The 22,308-nt window shown below is 41.8% G+C and overlaps 1 protein-coding gene across 3 annotated transcripts in view; it reads left to right on the top strand.

Annotated features, from left to right (window-relative positions):
* Window positions 1-22,308, top strand: part of htt (huntingtin) — a 306,184-nt gene that overhangs the window by 75,863 nt on the left and 208,013 nt on the right. For all 3 annotated transcript variants that reach the window (XM_069941879.1, XM_069941874.1, XM_069941888.1), the window contains exons 12-16: window positions 1,624-1,747; window positions 6,450-6,568; window positions 17,354-17,465; window positions 17,550-17,687; window positions 19,990-20,148. In XM_069941879.1, the coding sequence (XP_069797980.1) occupies window positions 1,624-1,747; window positions 6,450-6,568; window positions 17,354-17,465; window positions 17,550-17,687; window positions 19,990-20,148 (652 nt within the window). The remainder of the gene's footprint in view (window positions 1-1,623; window positions 1,748-6,449; window positions 6,569-17,353; window positions 17,466-17,549; window positions 17,688-19,989; window positions 20,149-22,308) is intronic.

Below are 22,308 nucleotides of genomic sequence, written 5' to 3'. Positions count from 1 at the left end.
GTCCGCCTTCTCTTCTACCTTTTGTGGGTTGCTGAAGTCATCTTCCTGGACCATCATCCAGACGTTTTGTTGCAGTCTTTCCAAGAACAGTTCCTTTAGGAGCGAGCAAGGGGCATGGCCATCATGTAGGGGCAAGCATGTCGCCCATTAAGTCGGATGGGGCCCTGTTCCCCAACCTGTCCATATGCAGCAAATGGACTGCGCGATTGCGCTCAGGCAGCCTGAAAGTGCAGGTCAATAGCTCTCGGATGGCTTTGTACTTGCCCTCCCATGGAGGCTTTTTCAAGAAATCTGTGATTTTGGCGGCTGTGGCTTGTTCAAGGGTGCCCACCACGTGGTAGTAATGGGTGTCGTTGGAGGTGATTTTCCTCAAGGCGAACTGTGCCTCGATTTGTTGGAACCATACTTTGGGCTGCACTGCCAGAAGTTCGGCAGCTTCAATGACTCAAACTTGATTGCAGGGTCTCTCTCCATTGCTGGGTACAGAATGCCACCTGGACCGTCGGAGTCACCACTGTAGCTGTTGCTACAAGCTATGGCTCTACAGAGCCTATAGCGCAGGAGAGGATAGAGCTATATGCAGGTTTTGCTATATGACATGAACCCCAGTTGGGTGGAGTTAGCACACTCAGCTTTATTGGGCTTATAGCCCTGCTTTTATTCTCAAGCTGAAAGGCATGGTCAAAACCCTCTCAGCACTGATTGATGTGTTTGTGATCCACTTTCCCTGATAGGCCAGTTCAACTCTTCTTGGTTATGGCCAATTGGATGGCAGCGCTGCGGGCCTCGTGCAGCCTGCTGGAACGTCTCGTTCATCCTTCATTTTGTGAGGTCCTGTGGGGGAGTTGCGAAGGGTCACCACAATGGTACTAAACTAGATTGTACTGTAAGTATGGAGGGGAGTGTAAAGAGGCTTCAGGACGAATGAGTGGTTGAGAAGATGGCCGATGGAATACAAGGTGGAGAAAATACAAGATCATCAGTGTAAAATGTGTGTTATTTTGTGGTTGAGTGGATGAACCATTTTGCTGCTTTGGCTTGTATCCAATTCATTGACTGACACAGTTGTTGATGGACTATTTCCCATTTATCTGCCTCCTCTTGCTCTCCTATATGATCCAATGGGAACAGCTTGTTTACTACTTGCTGCTTTTTAAAACATGGTCTTCTGTTAACTGACTCCTTAACCCTCTGCCTCCAGTTTCTTGGGTATAAAGGAACTTGGCAACTTATTCCAGCAAGCAATGTAATGGGCAGCATGGTTGACGTAGCTGTCAGTGCAACACCTTTACAGTACCAGCAATCAGGACTGGACCGGGGTTCGAATCCCATGCTGTCTGTTCAGAGTTTGTACGTTCTCCCCATGTCTTCATGGGTTTTCTTCATGAGCTCCTGTTTCCTCTCACCATTCAGAACATGCTGGGGGTGTAGGTTAATGGAATGTAAATTGGATGCCACGAAATGGCCTGTTACCATTCAGTATGTGAAAATTGTAATGGCACCCTCAAGGAAAGGAGTGGAAAGGGGGGAGGGGGGTAGAAACAGGATCAAATAGAGAAAAATGTCATGTCTTCTTTGAACCTGTTGCCAAGAATGATTATTGAATCTTCTTGTTTGAACTAGGTACTTGATGGGACGGAGAGTCAATATTCAGCAATGCAGATTGGACAACTTCAAGATGAGGAGGAGGATACATTAAATACCTCAGGCGATGTACTACTCGAAGGCTTTGCAACTTCCACTCTCGGTATGTCCTTGAGTTTTGCGATAGCAAATCAAGTTGTTGCCGGAAGGCCGCTGCCAAGGTTTGATGTTGACTTTAGTGCGCTGTCCCTTAACATTTTGGAATTGTAGCTGATTTATAAATGATTTTTTTTGTTCTTAATCTTAACACAAATTCAGATGTTTAACATTTACAGTATGGTATCAATTAACATCACATCTTAAAATTCCTTTTTTATGATGACTTCAGATATTTTATTCAGATGCTGTTTTCAGGGCAGGCAATTGGTTCAAACTAGAAATAATTTAACACGAGATGGAAATGTTTCAGTCACTAACACTACCATTAGGGAATTCATAAGGAGTATAAATAAGATGTACAAGACAGGAAAGTAGATTATAACTGAAGAATGAAAGATTGACTAATATTTTAAATGGAGGAGGGTGGGGAAAAGACCCATGTGGCACAGAAATATGTGGCATTGGTTATTTGAATCAAATAACAAACATACCATAAATGTAAAATCATCAGAAAACTGGAAACTTTTAAATTTATTGCTTTTAGTTTGGCTCAGTTGTCAGAATTATTTGGGTCATTGTTTTTATAAGAGGTATAAGTTTGAACAATACAGTGACATTTGGGTTCTCGTACATAATGCCTTATTTTACGAAATCAAGGGATAATTAGTGTAAAAAAAAAAGTGGCACTGAGGTAAAATGTAAGGAGATGTAAGAAATTGGAGGAAGAGTAGGCCATTTTGCCTGTCAAGCCCACTCCACTATAGCTGATCTGGACATGGACTCCGTTCCACCTATCTGCATTTTTCCCCATAACCCTTAATTTCCCATCTATCAAAAAACTTACTGAATTGTGTCTTAAATATGTTTAATGAGGCAGACTCTACTGCTTTCGTGGCAGAGAATTCCTCAAATTCACTTCTTTGGGAAAAGTACTTCTTTCTGAGCTCCATCCAAAATCTATTCCCTTGAATCTTGTGACAATGTTCCTTAGTTTTGCCTACTTTCCTGTCTCCATCTTATCTGTGCCTTTCATAATTTGATGTTTCTAAAAGATCCGCTCTCATTCTTCTAAATTCTAGTAGGTACAGTGGTAGGTAACTCAATCACGTCATTAGACTAACCCCTCATTTCTGGAGTTGACCAGGTGAACCTCCTTTGCACCGCCTCCAAAGACAGTATATCCTTTCTCGAGGAAAGTAACACGAACTGCACACCATATTCCAAGAGCAGCCTCACCAGTGCCCTGTACTGATGTAGCTGAAGCACTCGAACTCTTAAATTCAATCCCTCAGATAATGAAGGCCAGCATTCCATTTGCTTTCTTGATCATGTATTGGACCTGCAAACCAACCTTTTGCAATACAAGCACCCTAAGTCCATCTGCACAGCATGCTGCAATCTTTAATCATATAAATAATCTGATCTACTATTTTTCCTTCCTAAGTAGATGACCTTGTATTAACAGGTTGCAGTAGCTGTTAGCGCAACACCTTTACAGCCCCAGCGATTTGGACTGGGGTTCGAATCCTGCGCTGTCTGTAAGGAGTTTGTACGTCCTATCATTGACTGTGTGGGTTTTCCCCAGGGGCTCTGGTTTCCTCCCACCATTCAAAACGTACCGGGAGTGTAGGTTAATTGGGTATAAATTAAGCGGCATGGTCTCATGGGCCGAAATGGCCTTTTAATGTTATTGTGTTGCATGTCAAAATTTAAATTAACCAACATTGTGCTCCATCTGCCAGATCCTTGCCCACTCAGTTAATCTATCTCTATCTCTGTGCATCCTCTAGATAATTTGCTTGAGATTTTAAAATATTTTATTGACTAGTAAATCAAGCTTGAGGCAAATTGCCTTCTATTCTTTCTCATGTTGTTATATCTCAGAATAGGTTGAATTTTTTTTTTAAACATTGAACAGAGTGGCACGGTTAGCAAAGCAATGCTGTTACAGCTCCAGTCACCCAGGTTCAAATCTGGCCCTGTATGTAAGGAATTTGTACGTTATCCCCCCTGTCTGCGTTGGTTTCCTCCAGGTTCTTCACTCTTCAGAATGTACGGAGATTGTAGGTTAATTGGTATAATTGTTATGGTTATAACGTGCCCTATGTCTTAAAAAAATATAATTAAAATGTATTCATTTTCTGATCTCGTGCAGCTGCATGAGTTTCAATTAAAAAATGTCTTGCAGGGACAGTTTGCTTGAATGTTAGTACTCTTCTATCGCTGATTAAAGCGGACCTGGACTGCAAAACTTGTACTGCAAAGCACTGTTTAATTACTGCGCTAACTTGCAAAGCTCTGCTTAATTAAAATACTGACTCAAATGGGCCGACAGTTGCATGATTAAATTTAGAATTGGTCCTCAGCAAAGAGCTGCCTGCAGTACACGATAATTGGCACCCATTTGAATGACATGGTATTTGGATGACTTCCCGAAGCACTTTCTGCTGTGATCTTCCAGGGAAGAGGTGAAGAAATATTTGAGGTGATGTAATTTGTTCAGAAGAAGGTGCAGCTTTTAATTTGAGGATTATTTACTTGGGACATTAGAAATCGAGCATTATCTGATTCTCTTCATGTGATTTTATGGAGAATTGGTGGGAGATGAGGTTTTTGCAAAGAAGATAGCCTCTGGTTTTTGAAGGAAAATCTAGCTCAAGGGCCTACAGTGATAAAAATGACAAAGTTAAGGATAATGATTGCCTTGAGATGGCTAATGGAGCCCCACAGAGTTGGTTGGACTTGTTTATTTAATCAGAGAGAGGGTCTAGTGTTTTTTTTTGTGGTAAGTGAAGTATTAAAATGGGATATTAATGAAATTAGTAATCAGTGGTAAATGCAGAATAACTAAGAGTGAGATCAATGGGGGAACATACCTAACAATTAGAGTTCAATCTTCCAGGAATGTAGTAGAAGTTTGTAGCACTTTGTTACAAATGACAACAGTTGCCAGGGTCACAATGTTGATCTCAACCAAGTTCAATACAAAGTTGTTCGGAGAAGGGATACAAACCTATTTAGCATGAGGTCACAAATTTTGGTTTCAGTGAATGATAGAATATGCTTTACAAACTGAATAACTTCCTTCTGTTAGTGTGTCTTTAATATCAATAAAATTCTAATTCATCGGAGTTAGTAATTAAGAGCAGGCTTGTGTGATAATGGCCTAAAATTTTGAGAATTTTGATATTCTGGTAACAAATGCAGTCCACATTCCAAAGGTCTGAGAATTATTCAGAGCAGTTGTAATATTTACTGTACCGATACTTCATAGCCTGAGGGGGGGTCATAAATGAATCTTGCAGAATAGTTTTACTCGTATTGACCCTATTTTTCTCACGACCACACTGGCCATTGAGGACTCTGAATAGTCTCTGTCTTATTGTGTTAGCCATTGTGGGCGTGAACCAGGCTTGATTGAGCAGTTTGTATTCCTTGCTCATTATTTTTGTATGTTTTATAAAAATAATTTGGGCTTATTTGAGGCAGCATGAACTATCTTAAATGGGTTAAATTTAAAAAAAAACAGTTCTTCAAGGATCTTGTGACACCAGAAAATAAACTAAGCTGTTTTAAATCATCTTCAGATTGAAGATGATTTGATTGTTTATTTTCAGGGAATCGTCCTTTAGCCCAATATATCTGGTCACCCAACCGTACATCTTAATTAAAGACTGAGGAGTAATGTCTTACATAAATGACAGCAACTGGTAGCACAGCACTGCCAAGTTGTTCTGTTAGAGTGCTCAAATCTACCTCCTGAACTGAGAATTAGTATGTTCGTAGTAGAGTGAATCATGTAAGGATGGAAACTGACCCTTCAGCTCCTTTATATTCATATTGATCATCAGACACCCACATGTACTAGTCCCATTTCCTTGTCCCTACATTCCCATCAACTCAATTCCTCCTCGCCAATTCTGCCGCTCACCTGCACAAAAGCTATTTTACAATGCTAATGCTAATTTTCCACGGCCATGAACCTGCAAAGACACTGTTGAAATGGAAAACAACATCTACTGAGGTGACATTGATATTATGTTTTAGAGACAGCTCTTGCATGCTCTCCTACTAATGAACATTCAGAAATGAGTTAAAGGAATGAGTACAGAACACATTGCAAGTTGAGTGTGGTGATCACCTGTAACATTCAAGTAGAATACCAGAAGGGGAATTGGGATGACCTTGTCACTGAACTGTGGAGAGGCAGAGAATCTTGAGCCAATAGGTTCTCCCTATCCAGGGATGACACTCGTTCAGAACTTTTGGAGCTTTGAACGCTTTGCACTGAAGGTCTACAAACGTCACAGTTTACCCTTCTGCTGAGCAAGATTATACAAGGAGCAATGAGATGAATGATGTTGATCTGTTTCTGTCAGTGTTCCAGGGAGACTTAATGGCTTAATTCAAATAAGGACTTGGGAGTTGTATATTGTCATATCATTTCTAACATTTACCAGGATAGGGAAGGACAATCTCTGTCTAATCCTTGATTTAAAGTGTTACCCATCCTACAATGCATTTCACCCTGCGCTGGAATGTCATTTTGCATTGTGTGCTTAAGACTGAACGAAATATACACTTGCCTTAACTAGCTACTCTGCTTAATTTAGCCGGGGAGTGGCACAAGTTGACCTAGTAAATGAAGATGGAAGTTTTTATTTTAATAAAGCAGAGGAGAAAAATAATTTCTCTTAATCTTACAGCAGTAAACCAATCTCATTTGTTAAGTCACATGGGCCACAGCCGGCAATCCTCTGACAGCAGTATTGATCGTTTTGTGTCGAAGGATGACTGCGTTGAGTCAGCAGATCTTGAAAACAAGGTGAGGTGCCTTTATCTTGTGATTCTTATACAAACTGTTTGTAGAGTGAATATGGATTAAGTGTTTCCAGTGGCAGGAGGCTATTTTGTTTAATTGTGGACAAAATGATTGTTGACAAACAGGACAAGACATGCGGGTTGGGTTGGTGAGGAAAGGATTCGGAGATTATTTCTCCAATCTTAGAATTGCCCATTGACTCGTGATGAGATGCGATGCTGTCAGCCGCCCTAAGCTTCGAATTTCTCTCTGTCAACTTCGTGTCTTTCACTCCATTGAAAGAGGCCACGTAAAACCTACCAGATCAAGTTTTTGATTATCTGTCCTTGAGCATCACTGTGTTCAGCATCAGGTCAAAAATGTACAGATAAATTCTAAATATCAAATGATGCAGAGGGATTAAGGGAAGTTGGGAATCTCTTTTGGCCTAGGTGGTTAAGTGAAGATTTTAATAGTAATACTCAAAATAGGGATGCTTTTGACAAAAGGTGATGATGAGAGATGATTTCCATTCAAGGCGGTTACTAATCAAAAGGATACAGCTTCAATTTATTGGCAAATGAACCAAATGTGTGGATTTTTTTTGTGCCGAGATATTGAAACCATAGAACACAATAACACAGAAACAGGGCCTTTGGCCCATCTAATTAGTCCCATTGACCTGCACCTGGGCCATAGCTCCCATCCATGTACTGATCCAGATTTTTCTTGAATATTAAAATCCAGCCCGTATCCACCCCTTCAGCTGGCAGCTCATACCACATTTTCCCACTCTGGTTTCCCCTAATGTTCCCTTGAAACATTTCACCATTCACTCTTAACTCGTGTCCTCAAGTTCTTGTCTCATCTAGTTTCAGTGGAAAAAGCCTGCTTGCTCTGTGTCCCTCATAATTTTGTATATTGTGATCTGATATGCACCCCTGTGTACATTGGGTTAAACTTCATGATGAACTTCAAAAGGGAAGTGGATAATTATTTGATATTATGCGCTCCAGAAGTTTGAGAGGTCAGTTTTTTAAGCAAGGGGAGATGCATGTGACTGCAGACGCTGGAATCAAGATCCTGCATCAGTCCTCCCCTCTCCCCACCCAGCAGATGCTGGTGAGTGATCCAGCAGTTTGTTTGTTTATTGCTCCAGTCTTCAAGCAAGATGGATTCTTGGGCTCTTTGTCCTTAGCAGCTATTGTTCCTCAAGCAAGGTTAAACTTTACTGCAAGACTTCAACCATCCACTGATCATAGGTACTCTGCAGCTATTGCCTTCTGATGCCAAGGTCTTTGCAATGTACGATTTGACATCTTTGGGGGGGAGATGATCCAAACAGTAAATGCTGCAAAATGCCAGCTCTATAGTCAAGAAAGCCCAGCAATGCCTCTACTTCCTGCGAAGCCTGAGGAAAGTTCATCTCCCACCCTCATTCTACAGAGGATGTATTGAGAGCATCTTGTGCAACTGCATCACCACCCGGTTTGGAAACTGTACCACTTCAGACCGCAAGACCCTGCAGAGGAGAGTGAAGTCGGTGGAAAAAGATAATTGGAGCACTCTTTCTACCACGAAAGACATCTACAACACTCGATGCAGGCAAAAGGCAGCAAGCATTGTGAAGAACTCCACACACCCCTCATATAAACTGTTCTCCCCTCTGCCATCTGATGTAACACTTGTGTCCAGATTGGGCAACAGTTTTTTTTTCCCCTACACCGTCAGGCTCCTGAATTTCCAGAATATATGTGGATAGAGTACCGTTGACTTGTATACATCTGAATATTTAAATATTTAAATGTTTCACTGATATTCCAACTTATATTTATGTAAATATGCTCTGAGGCCCTGGAGAAACGCTATCTCGTCTTTACCGTGTGAACATGGTGTGAACAATAAATAAAGGTGACTTGAGAGTATTTCTGTGACAGCTAGTGTGACTGCTTTCTGGAGAGTGAAAGTGTATTTGGTCAAGTTTGAAAAGATCATGCATGGAATTAGGGGATATGGGGAGAAGGCGCAGGTAGGTGGAGTTAGGTCATAAATTAGATTAGCCATGATCTTATTGAATGGCAGAGCAGGCTCGATGGGCCATTTTTGGCCTACTCCTGTTCCTATTTCCTATGTTCCTATGGTGAGCTCTGCCAGTAAAAGATATTGTCCACCTGTGATGAGATCTCCCATCTTTTCTTGGATTGGACATTCAAAGCCAAAGGTGTAAAATCTAGCCCCATGTCATTAGTATGCTTCAAAATCTTGGTTAAAGATTTGATTTTGGACCGGTTTTGCAAATCCATCTGCAGGACTGAAGTGTGAATATGCAATTATTGAATAAATTAAAAGTTACAAACTTGCAGGTTGCAAAGAATGAGATACTTTGCAAACTCTCAATCTTGAGCCTGCGTACTATGGAGCACTGAAGAAATCCAGTCAGCCAGCCCCAATGTCAACATCCATCTCTCAAATCTCCACAGACAACCACGATATGAATCATTTTCGCCTTTGAGAGTTTCTTAATTAGGTTGCACTTGGAGTGTCGTGTTCCATGTTAGTCACTGAGCTATAGGATAAAGCTTGAGAGGACAGAAAGGATTCACAGAACCATTGTCCAGACTGGAGAGTTTAAATTAAAAGGAGGGACAAGATAAGATGGAGTGAAGTCGGCAGAGAAAAATAGTCAGGAAATTCTAGGCACTTGTTAAAATAAATAATTAGGTTGGCAATGAAACACAAATGTCTACAGACACAGTGATAGGACACACAGAACTCAGCCAGGCTTGTGGTGTCCAAAGCAGGTAAAAAATCTTACCAACACTTGCACTGTAGGCTGAAGGGCCTGTAATATACTGTAGATTTCTATGTTCTATGGTAAAGGCTGAAGGGTCACATGGAGGTTTATAAATTCATGAGTGGTGTGGGTGAGGTACATGGTCTTTTTCCAGGGTTTGGGAATCTAAAACAGGAAATGATCCTGAGTTTACTGTTGTACACATTGTATCATCCAGATATGCCTGAACTTATTTGCTGCAGCCAAACAGGTACTTCGAAAGAAAAACTAAATGCATGATAGATGAAACATAGGCATAAATTAAATGAAAGAAGGGTAAGATTTTAAGGGGATCTGAGGGGAAAGTTTTTTTAAATAGGGTGGTGGAAATATGGAATGAGCTGTTAGAGCAGGGAAGAATTTCAATGTTAAAAGACATTTGGACATGTATATGGAAGGGAAAGGCTGTGGATGAAGAGCAGGCAAATGGTGCTTTTGTCAGCATGGACGAGTTTGGCCAAAGGGGTTGCTCTATAACTTATGAATTTATAATTATCATTTGGCAAGTGCATTCATGATCAGTATGTAGATCTCCAGATAACCTTGCAATATTTCTGAAGTAGGGTTCTCCATAGTTAATTCCTGAGAGCATTCACACCACAAAATGCAGCAGAGGAATGAAATTAAGATGATTTGTGGGTGTTTGGATGGGTTTTGCATTGCTTTAAGATGACCATGAGATTACTTAATGCAGAGGTTAATTTAAAGGAGTGGTTTTCAAACTGCCCACCTCAACTCACATTCCACTTTAAGCAATCCCTATGCTACTTGTGCTCTGTGATTGGTAAGGGATTGCTTAAGATGGTATGTGAGTGGAAAGAAAAAGTTTGAAAACCATTATTTTAATCGTACCTAATGGACTCGTTATGTGCGTGGTTTCATAACTGCAAAGGAAATGGGCCAATGACAATTTTCCTCAAGCAAAATATTCCTGTAACAATTGGGTCCAGAGCAATGGTGCTCACCCTTCCCTTCCCACTCACGTACCACCTCAAGCAATCCCTTACTAATCACACAGCACTTATGGTATAAGATTGCTTAAAGTGGGATGTGAGTTTAGGGGGGCAGTTTGAAACCCACTGATTTAAAAGTATTTGGATTTTTGTGCTTGGTTGCACAATTGTTTGGTCCTCCTGAAATTGTGTGAGGTAGGAAGAAACTGTTGGTAGCTAGTTTGACAAAATCATGGGAGTGAATGTGTGAATTTGTTTGGTAATCTCTCACAGGATACGGGCTCCCAAGCTTCAAATTGTCCATGTTCTGCAATTCAGAATTACACGTAGGAAATTTATGATTAGTGTCTCATCGTCATTGTAGCAATGAATGAAAACTGCTTAGTTCCTTGTTTAAATGCAAGTTATATTAATTAAATTTGCATCCAAATGAAACCTTTCCAATGTCAGCACCATTAATGAGCCTCAGGGTATGAAAGTGCAAGTTAAAACACTGAGCTTGAGAAACTCAGCAGGTCAAACAGTGAACTTTAGAGAGCAATGATAAAGATAGAGAACCAATGTTTTGGGCTTGAGCCCTTCATCAAGGTAAGGTTCATCATCTGAAGACCCTTTCACACTTGGGTCCCACTAAATCAGCTGTTCAGTGACCCCAGGATAGGAATGGGGGTTTGCCCTTTCACACTAGACCACTCCTAACTGGGACGCTGAACGCTTTCATTACTTGCAAGGATCTACTCCCGGTGTTCTCTCTGTTCTACCTTTAATCGGAAGGGCCTGCACGACATGGCGCACCAAAATAGAGACAAGTGATTGACTGGGCGCCCCTCCAGGTTAAGGGTGCTGGCGAGGGCCACATCAGAGGCATTGCTCTCTCCACCTGGAAGGGGGAGTCCTTGTCCACAGCCTGCATAGTGGCATCTGCGATATCCTGCCTGATGCGCATTAAGGCTGCCTGCGGCTCGGGTGGGAGAGGAAATGTTGTGGCCTGGGCCAGTGGGTGGACCTTGTCCAAGAAGCATGGGACCCACTGTGAGTAGTAGGAGCATAGGCCAAGGCACCTGTGCTTATATTCACTCCTCACTGCTGACGTTAGAAGAGACGTCACGGCAGTGCCACTCTCTCACTCAAGAATTATCAATTCTTGTATAATTGATCTCAACGCTGGCGTCTGCAGACGCCCAGGGATTGTACTGGGGTCGAGGCCGGCAATCCCCGCGGTGAGATGACGTCATCTGACGCCAGCATTGAGCAGACTTTGCTTTCACACTTGCCACTTTCTTTTGATTCCTGGGATCACTGGCAAGTGTGAAAGGGGCTTTAGTTTCTCCAGCACTGCACTACACTGCAGACTTGCGTGTTTTATTTTTGAAAGTGCTTATATTCCTGATTATGCTGTATACACACTTACTCTATCTTTAAGCACAGTAATTTAGATCACATTAAAGACTGCTAATCGCTTTTGGAGTGTGGTCTGCAACTTTTTTGATGAGACTTCTTTCTCTGTTGAGGTGTTGGATGGGCAAAGAAGTTAGCTGCTACATTCTTATCCTTTGTTTGCTTCATTTTTGATTATTCCAATAATTCCTTGGATCTTACTGTGACCTTTTACCTTCAGACTTCCGCTATGAGGCTCGTCTTCTGAATTGCATCAAATGCATTTTGCAAGCACTGCATAAGCCAGCAGGGATGAAAGGTGAAATTCTCATACATGTTCACAATCTCAGTGGCCTTGTCTTTCACTGTCTGTGCAACCTTCTCCAGAAAGATCATCCTGTCTTTAATCAACTCTTCACGGACTGTTCAGAAGTCACATGTCCTTGCCCTGATTTTTAGCTTGCTGACATATGAGTGAATAGACTCACCAGGCCTTTGGTTTCTGGTATTAAATCTGTGCCTTTCTATCGTTAAGTTCTTTTGTGGATTGCACGTTTCTCAAAATTTTCTTTTTAAACACCCTGGGCCCTCTCTTGTCTGAGTTGGGCTAATAATGATACTCCCTTTGTGTATGTGAATGGCCTTTCCCTTTCAATGGCCTCAGAACCTGCCAAATTTAGTAAAATGTATGCTTTCACTCGGGGAGACTTATCACGACGTGATGAAAATATCGTATTCTTGTTCGAATACACACTAATTCTCGGCCACATTTCCTTCAAATACGAACAGGTCAAGTCTTCTGAATCCATCTGCCATTATGCTGCAGTCACAAATGTGTTGCAAATGTGGTGTTGGTTATTCACTTTTCACTTCAAGGCTTTGGGTTCCGACACCATTTTTGTTGTTACATTGAATAACTAGACAACACAAAGTGGCAATCTCTGACGAATGGTTTACTGTTAAATTCAACAATACATTGTACAATGGGAGCCCCTGAAAATGGCGTCCGCTACCAGCCAAGCTCCGACTCTTTTTTAAACTAGCGTGCTTTGCGGGAACTTGCGCATGTGCAATAGTGTTGTGGCAAGTACAGTAGGTGCAGACAGCCAATAGGAGCGGCTCTCTACAATACCGTTACAGAATGGACTTCATAGGCAATGATGGAAACTGTGAATATTGTAGTGTGCACACTACTGTGAAGTGTGAAAAAGAATGACACATATGTGAGGAGTTGAAGACTGATTTATTCCACTGGCAGCTCTGCTTATATTCACTCCTCACTGCTGACGTCGGAAGAGACGTCCCAGCATTGCCACTCTCTCACTCTCTAATTGGGCAGTGTTTCCGCCATTGCTCACTGTTTCCCGCCTTGCGGGTGGCCACCTGGGATGAAAGTTGTTGGTCCCCATGGGGTCTGCACCGTCACAGCGATTGCCGACCATTTTGTGTACCAGTCGTGTCTTGGTTGGTGGGCCGCTACACAACGCCCCCCCCCCACCCCCAAAAGAACCAACAATCAGAGCGCTGTTCTCTGCTTTTGGAGGTCTCCCTCTGCAACGTGGGTGCAGCAGAGAGATCGGTTGGTTAATGTCCAGGTGTTCTGGTTTAGGGCGGTCGATCATGAAAGTCTCTTCCTTACCACCGACATCCAGCACACATGTTGCCTCGTTGGGTCTGATCACTTTATACGGCCCCTCATACAGACATTGCAGAGGTGTTCAATGTGCCCCCCAATGAGTGAAAACATACTCACAGGTCTCTAAGTCTTTGGGATGTAGGTTTTGGTCTGGCTGTGCAGCAGAGGTGTGGAGGTGCTAGAATGTCCAATGTTTCCCTCAGCTTAGTCAATGAAGCCGAGGGGTCCTCTGAGTCCTTGGCAGCAGCCAAGAACTCCTCTGGTATCACCATTGGTGTGCCATATACCATCTCGGCTGCTGAGGCATTGAAGTCCTCTTTCGGTGTGGTGCAGATCCCCAGGAGGACCCAGGGTATCTTGTCTGTCCAGTTTGGCTCCTTGAGCTGAGCCATCAAGGCCACCTTTAGGTGCCTGTGGAACCGCTCCACCATCCTGCTTCACTCCAGGCTGAGAAATATGGAAGGGTACTGGAGAAACTGTTGGTAAGATGTGCACTGTTGAAAGGGTTGGGATCATTTAGTTCATGTCCCTTGTAGCAGCAAATCAAGGGGTGCTGGGGCACTGTAGTGATTTCTTCTTGATCATTGTATGTACCAGTTCATTTTGTGTGTGTCGGTGGATGGGTGGGTGTGGGTGCGTGGGTGGGTGGGCGGGTGGGTGCGTGTGTATTTTGTCCCCATGCTATTTTCCCCTTGTTCGTTATTGTCAGCTATTTTTTTTCCCACAGCCTGCTGAAAAATGTGCGTGCGCTGCATCAGTTACCATCCCCACACTTGCCTTCTGTTTAAAAAAAAACACTTCCCCATCAAAACCATGTTCAGGGTCCTTGCCTTTGAGACCTACCAAACCTGTTTTCAGGAGATGAATGTTGAAAACTGAAATGAATCACCTTTTGGAGTTTCTTTGCTAATTCCTTTCGTATTTGCCAGGAAACTGGAAGAATTTACTTTCAAAACTTGATCTCATATTAAAGTTGGAACACGACCTCAAGTTGAGAAAGGATATGATGATTCAGATGATGGCATTTTGCAGCCATGCAACATCCCCTCAGTGGGAACAAGCCTCGATTATTTCCCAACTCTCAACTTTTTTGACCCAACAAGTTGCATCCAAATATAATGGAACAGGCTGATCTGATGAGGACTGGTATGATGCGCAGGAATAAAAGCTAAAAGTCTTATAATTGTGGATGCAACTTGCATGTTTTGTTTTGTGGAGGTGATTGCATTCTGAAATCTGAAACTGAATAATGTGTTTTATTAAATGTTAATTTCTACGCATTATTGCTTTGCAAAGTTCTTTAACAAGTATTTTACTCTGTGATGCTTTGGGAATGAGAACCTTGAAGCTCCTGTCCAGAATTAAAAATAGACTATTTGGCAATATATACTTTTTTTACACATTTATCCATTAATGTGGGTTCAAGCACAAGATCTGAATGCATAATCCAAGCTGCACTGGCCACTTCCAAGAACAACATTGTATTGATCCAACATTCTATAGAACAGGAATTTTTTCACATTGTAGTCTATCTTGAATTCTGAGGCCTCTGGAGACGATCACTGTTTAGATTCAAAGCACAGTCTGATGTATATTTGAGAAAGTTGAAGGATCTGGCGTTGGAATGGGAAAATGGTGGTGAGGTGAAGCTTGTTTTTCAATAAAGCAAGCTTGAGTGGCCAACTGGCTGAGTCCTTGCATCATGTACCTGTTCCTACCGCTGAGGCCTTGCAGTGTAGGTTGTCAAGCAGTGGGCCACAGCGTGGATCTTTAAAAAATGTACGATAAGATTCCTTAAATTAGTAAAGATGTGTTTCTTACAGAGCTGCTTTTGACATGAAAATATTGCTCAGTCATTGACACTAATGGGCCATGGCATGTCAAGCTGGAAGCCAGGTGGGCCTTAGACCAAAAAAGGTTGAGAACAACTGCCCTAAAAGCACATTTCATTGGCTTTGTTGGACAGGCAGTTTCCTGAAATGAGTGCTCTATTTAAAGCTCTGCCATGAGATGCGAAGTATCATGTGGATTGAAGGAAAATCAAAAATGTTCTCAGTCTCCTTAGGTTCGCAAAAAAAAAATGATATTCACACTAATTCTTGAGAATCTGTGTCCCAAGATCACTCTGTGGAGAGGAAGCATTTTTATGATGGCTCTTGAGAACCTGAAGTTCATACATGTGGAGCACAGTGTCAAACATAGATAATGGGAGGGATATCTCCCTGCCCAGCCTTCCCATCAGACAACTCGTGTCCTATCGGTGGTAGGATCTACAGGTCCCAAATTGTTCTTGGAACCTGTTGAGCTGGAGTGGAAGCAAATAGTCCCTGATTCTGATTCACTACCAAAGGAGGAGGATGCATGGTTGAAGATGTAAGCGCATCAATCTAGGATACCAGCTGTCCATTGGTGTGGCTGTAAAGATGCCAAGACCAGTGTTTGAGAAACTCACCAGGTCAAACAAAAAATATGTAGCAAAGATAAAGATACAGTACAACTCTGATTATCCAAAATGGTCAGGACCATGCCTATGTCAGATAAACAATTTTTTCAGAAAACTGGTCATTTAAAAAAAAACAGCCCAGTAGCAACAGCAATGTTTAAACAACAATAAAGAGCAAGGGAAGCTTTTTAATCATGAAAAGAATGTTTAATTCTCACCAAAAAAAAATGCTGGCTGCTGCCAATCACCAACACTTCCCCACTGAGGCCCGGCTCCTGCCTGGAGCCCAAGGCTGAGATCCTCGCTGCTGCCAGCAGCCTGACATTCCCCAGTCAGTCCGGCTCCGGAAAAAATTTGGATAAGTGAGGATTTTGGAGAATCTGATTTTGCATAATCTGAGTTGTACTGCACATAACCAATGTTTTGGTCTTTAACCCTTTATCAAAGTATGTACACTGTTGGTCCAGTTGAATTTCTCCAGCATTTTTTTTTACTTCAACCACAGTGTCTGCAGACTTTTGTACTTCAGACAATTTAATGCTTAAACATTTTAAGGATATCACATTGAACTTGACAGCCTGCATTTTCTTCCTATTTTGCTCACTCAATCATTTGTTATAAATTTAGATCCTTGTATTTTGACCAGCTATTCCCTTACCATGCAGTTTTCAATTTCACAATTTTGTTTAGAAATATCTTGTGTGAGAATGTTTAATGTTCTTATGAAATGCAGATAATTTCTCCCATCTTTAAAGTGTTATTCACCTTTTTGAAACAGTTGACATTAATGGTCTTTGATCTTTGGGTTGATGTTTATGGAAGCACATCTGAAGACAGATCACATCACAAGACACTTTTACATGGCCACTGGAAAGCATAACATTTCTGGTCCAGTGGCTGTGTAAAAATGTTGCGACGGAATTTTTTATATAAATTCCATCCCGAAATTTTTCCACGAGGACCCCTACACATTTTTATCGAGCGGCTGCAATGTAAAATGACCATAGCCACTCCATAAGAAACAAGCCTAATAAATACCACATTCCCCCTCCGACAATTCCGCAACACAGGAAGGCTGTGTAAAAAATGCCCTAAAAGTGCTAATGTGTAAACGACCACATCAGGACACTCCAGAGGTAAGTATGCTAATTTTTTTCAAAATAATTCTGAAGTTTCTGTGTAAAAATGCAAACAGATTAGTCGGAATCCTGAATCTCTGCTCTTACACTGCACTTGGTGTCAGGAGGTCCTTTGTCCCCCCAGTTAGCATTTCAGAAGGTGGTCCTCAATTCAAGACCCAAGTAAACACAATCAACCATTTTCATTGGTGAACAGGAGTGCGAGATTTGGGCACATTTCCTCTCTAATAGGAAAGCCTTAAGCCACTTGAGCTAGGTTGGTTAAGGCATCACCAGAGAATTGTGCATTGGATCTAAATGACTTGGAAATGTGCCTCTGGAAGTGTTTCTTGTAGTTGGATGTATCTTGTAGAATATCCATTACTCGGAGTGCAAAGTTTGACCATTTCAACTCAAAAAATTGTAACCTATTTTTGCCCTTTAAACAGCCTTGCCGGATAAAGGGAGAGATTGGCCATTATACTGACGAGAATGCAGCCCCTTTGGTCCATTGCGTCCGTCTCCTGAGTGCATCTTTTCTTTTAACGGGACAGAAGGATGGTAAGTTGCAATGATTTCAGCCATTATCTTTCATCGCTTTGGTTGTGGAGTATTATATTTCATATTTGGTTTTCTTTGCGGTAGGTCTTGTCCCTGACGGAGAAGTCAGGGTGAGCGTCAAAGCGCTGGCAGTAAGTTGTGTCGGAGCGGCCATTGGACTTCATCCTGAAGTTTTCTTCAACAAACTCTACAGGACTTCGCTTGAAGTTTCAGACATTCAAGGTGATGGAATAGCTAAAGTGTTTCAAACAGTGAGCTACAAACGCACATGACAGAAATGGTGAATTGAATTGTCACTTTCTGGAATTATCAGTGAATATTGAAAGATCTTGTCACCAACACCAAGTAAAATCGCATGGCATATACAGAACTGGGACACCAGTATTTAAATTGCATTGTGAAAGACAATGCATTTTCATCCCTCTTTGCTTTTCCCAATGTCTTTTCCTCATCTCCCCTCCTCGACACCCCCCTCCCCCAAACTCATGCTGGGCATCCGACACCTTTCATCACATTCATCTCTGATCCCCTTTCCACTCTTATTTCTCCCTGCACTTTTCTTTATCCCCCTCGCCCAACCGTTTTTTTTCTCCTCTTCCTCCCCAACTGATCTGTTTCCCCTTTTTCCTACTGCCCGCTCTACAGCACTTTTCTTTACCCCCTCGCCCAACCGTTTTCTTTCTCCTCTTCTCCCTTTCCTCCCCTACTGATCTGTTTCCCCTCTTTCCTACTGCCTGCTCTACAGCACTTTTCTTTACCCCCTCGCCCAACCGTTTTCTTTCTCCTCTTCTCCCTTTCCTCCCCAACTGATCTGTTTCCCCTTTTTCCTACTGCCCGCTCTACAGCACTTTTCTTTACCCCCTCGCCCAACGGTTTTCTTTCTCTTCTCCCTTTCCTCCCTTACTGATCTGTTTCCCCTTTTTCCTACTGCCTGCTCTACAGCACTTTTCTTTACCCCCTCGCCCAACCGTTTTCTTTCTCCTCTTCTCCCTTTCCTCCCCTACTGATCTGTTTCCCCTTTTTCCTACTGCCCGCTCTACAGCACTTTTCTTTACCCCCTCGCCCAACCGTTTTCTTTCTCCTCTTCTCCCTTTCCTCCCCTACTGATCTGTTTCCCCTTTTTCCTACTGCCTGCTCTACAGCACTTTTCTTTACCCCCTCGCCCAACCGTTTTTTTCTCCTCTTCCTCCCCAACTGATCTGTTTCCCCTTTTTCCTACTGCCCGCTCTACAGCACTTTTCTTTACCCCCTCGCCCAACGGTTTTCTTTCTCTTCTCCCTTTCCTCCCTTACTGATCTGTTTCCCCTTTTTCCTACTGCCTGCTCTACAGCACTTTTCTTTACCCCCTCGCCCAACCGTTTTCTTTCTCTTCTCCCTTTCCTCCCCTACTGATCTGTTTCCCCTTTTTCCTACTGCCCGCTCTACAGCACTTTTCTTTACCCCCTCGCCCAACTGTGTTTTTTCTCCTCTTCCTCCCCTACTGATCTGTTTCCCCTTTTCCTACTGCCCGCTCTACAGCACTTTTCTTTACCCCCTCGCCCAACTGTGTTTTTTCTCCTCTTCCTCCCCTACTGATCTGTTTCCCCTTTTCCTACTGCCTGCTCTACAGCACTTTTCTTTACCCCCTCGCGCAACTGTTTTCTTTGTCCTCTTCTCCCTTTCCTCCCCTACTGATCTGTTTCCGCTTTTTCCTACTGCCCGCTCTACAGCACCTTATCCCCTCGCCCAACCGTTTTTTTTCTCCTCTTCCTCCCCAACTGATCTGTTTCCCCTTTTTCCTACTGCCCGCTCTACAGCACTTTTCTTTACCCCCTCGCCCAACCGTTTTCTTTCTCCTCTTCTCCCTTTCCTCCCCTACTGATCTGTTTCCCCTTTTTCCTACTGCCTGCTCTACAGCACTTTTCTTTACCCCCTCGCCCAACCGTTTTCTTTCTCCTCTTCTCCCTTTCCTCCCCTACTGATCTGTTTCCCCTTTTTCCTACTGCCCACTCTATAGCACTTTTCTTTACCCCCTCGCCCAACTGTTTTCTTTCTCCTCTTCTCCCTTTCCTCCCCAACTGATCCGTTTCCCCTTTTTCCTACTGCCCGCTCTACAGCACTTTTCTTTACCCCCTTGCCCAACTGTTTTCTTTCTCCTCTTCTCCCTTTCCTCCCCTACTGATCTGTTTCCACTTTTTCCTACTGCCCGCTCTACAGCACTTTTCTTTATCCCCTCGCCCAACCGTTTTTTTCTCCTCTTCCTCCCCAACTGATCTGTTTCCCCTTTTTCCTACTGCCCGCTCTACAGCACTTTTTCTTTTGGTGAGGGGAAACAAAAACATTGACTTGAATGTGCTGTGAACCCATAGGGCCATTAAGAATGGCTGGGTCGAGGTCTATGTTTTGTTAGGTGGCTGGTACTTTTATTAGGTGCGGGTACTTGGAGCTTTTCTAATAGATTTTATTTCTATACAGATGTTAGAATTTAAATGCAAAATATTTTCTGGCATAACTTGCTCATGTTTTGATTTTTCCCATTCCATAGAAGAACAGTGCATATCAGATATTTTGAAATATGTCGAACATGGAGATCCACAGATAAGAGGTGCAACAGCACTCCTCTGTTCAACATTCATCCACTCTGTTCTGACCAAGACTCGATTTAATCCGGAATTTTGGCTTGCTGAGGTTCGAGGCGCGACAGGTAAATGGACAATGCTCTGTTGATGTGCAGACAATCTGTGTGATGCTACAGTGCTATTGTGGCCTTGCTGGAATTCTTGGTCAAAGAAAAAAAGTATCTTGATTGTCTTCTACCATCTTGGTTTTAGCGCAGTACCATGCTGGAGGTAGTAATGAACACAACAATCAGTCTACACCAGATCCTTTGCAAGTTTAAAAAGAATTGGCAAACTGGATACTGGAAATTGCTCCTCTCGAGCATTGTGTCGCAAGGGAGATGGTGATGAGAAGGAAGATGTTTAAAAGAAGTACAGGTACACAATCCTTTATCTGGAACTCTTGGGGGACAGTGAGTTCTGAATTTCGGATTTTTCCGGATTTTGGAAAGCCAGATTTAAGCCCACCCGTATTGTGCTGCTGTATCCACCCCCCACCCCCTTCCAGTCGCTCTGCCGTCTCGCTCCCCACTTGCCGGATTTTGGAGCTTTCCGGATTTTAGATGTCCGGATAAAGGATTGTGTACCTGTATGTACAGGCTAGTTAGTTGAATCATAACAGCAGTTCATTCTAGATGTTGCAGCTTGTAATTGTGAGATGGAAAGATGCTCCAACTTTTCACCCTTTCTCTTTTAAACAAACTTTTTTTCTTAGTGAGTTCTGATATTGACAGAAATGACCTGGACTTCATTTGGCTAATGAAAAAGCATAGTAGTTTGTTTGTCTTTGGCAATAGCAACTAGTTGGGAGAAAGTGCGTATTATCATTTTTCATGGGATCTTTTCAGTCATTCGAGGTGCAGTATTTTTTTTTTAATTTTTAAAAAAATTTTCATACTATGAACCATATCAAGAAAAATATATACAAACGTTTCTCATTAAATATACATCTGGCATTTTCTCCCTTTTTTCCCCCCTACCCTCCCTCCCCCTCCAAAACCAATAAATATTCAACATATACAATACAATAAAACCATAAAACAATGTCTTCACACAATGAAAAGTCTTATCATTTTAGGGGGTGGTGGTCCGAGGCAAGGCCTCTCTGTAATGTTCCATGTATGGTTCCCAAATTTGTTCAAATAATGTGACTTTATTTTTTAAATTATGTGTTATTTTTTTCCCAATGGAATACATTTATTCATTTCCATGTACCATTGCTGTATTCTCAGGCTTTCTTCCATTTTTCAAATTGACATTATACATTTTTTGGCTACTGCGAAGACTATCATAATAAATCTTTTTTGCACTTTATCCAATTTGAGGCCTAATTCCTTACTACTTATGTTACTTAGAAGAAAGATCTCTGGATTTTTTGGTATGCTATTTTTTATGATTTTATTTAATAACTGATTTAGATCTTCCCAAAACATATTCACTTTTGTACATGCCCAAATTTTTTAAAATTTTTTTTATATTTTTTATTTTTCACACCATAAATCACGTTAGCCATGGTATACACTTTTTCTTTTTCACACATATACAGTGACTTTTTCTCCCCCCCACTCCCTCCTCCCAAGCCACCCCCCCACCCCCTCCTCTCATCCATTTTAGGTATACAATCTAGGTTGCATTAAGCCAGTCAGACAATGTTGTCATTCAACAAAAATACACCAGAATTCTACTGAGTCCATTCTTTTCTTTTCTTCTCCTTCCATCAACTTAGGTAATGTTTGTTCCCGGTAGGTTTTCGCTATTGTATTTAATGTAAGGCTCCCATACTTGTTCGAATATTTCAATATTATTTCTTAAACTATATGTTATTTTTTCTAATGGAATACATTTATTCATTTCTATATACCATTGTTGTATTTTCAAATTATCTTCCAATTTCCAGGTTGACATAATACATTTTTTTGCTACGGCTAGGGCTATCTTAACAAATCTTTTTTGTGCATCCTCCAAGTCAATTCCAAATTGTTTATTTTTTATGTTACTTAGGAGAAAGATCTCTGGATTCTTTGGTATATTGTTTTCTGTTATTTTATTTAATATCTGATTGAGATCATCCCAAAATTTTTCTACTCTCTCACATGTCCAGATTGCATGAATTGTTGTTCCCCTTTCTTTTTTACATCGAAAACATCTATCAGATACTGTTGGGTCCCATTTATTTAACTTTTGCGGTGTAATGTTTAGTCTGTGTAACCAATTATATTGTATCATATTTATTGTATTTCTCATCG

The sequence above is a fragment of the Narcine bancroftii genome, chromosome 1 (assembly GCF_036971445.1).
Source record: "Narcine bancroftii isolate sNarBan1 chromosome 1, sNarBan1.hap1, whole genome shotgun sequence".
Classification (NCBI taxonomy): domain Eukaryota; kingdom Metazoa; phylum Chordata; class Chondrichthyes; order Torpediniformes; family Narcinidae; genus Narcine; species Narcine bancroftii.
Note: the sequence above shows the minus strand (reverse complement) of the source record. Positions and strands in the feature narration are given on the sequence as shown.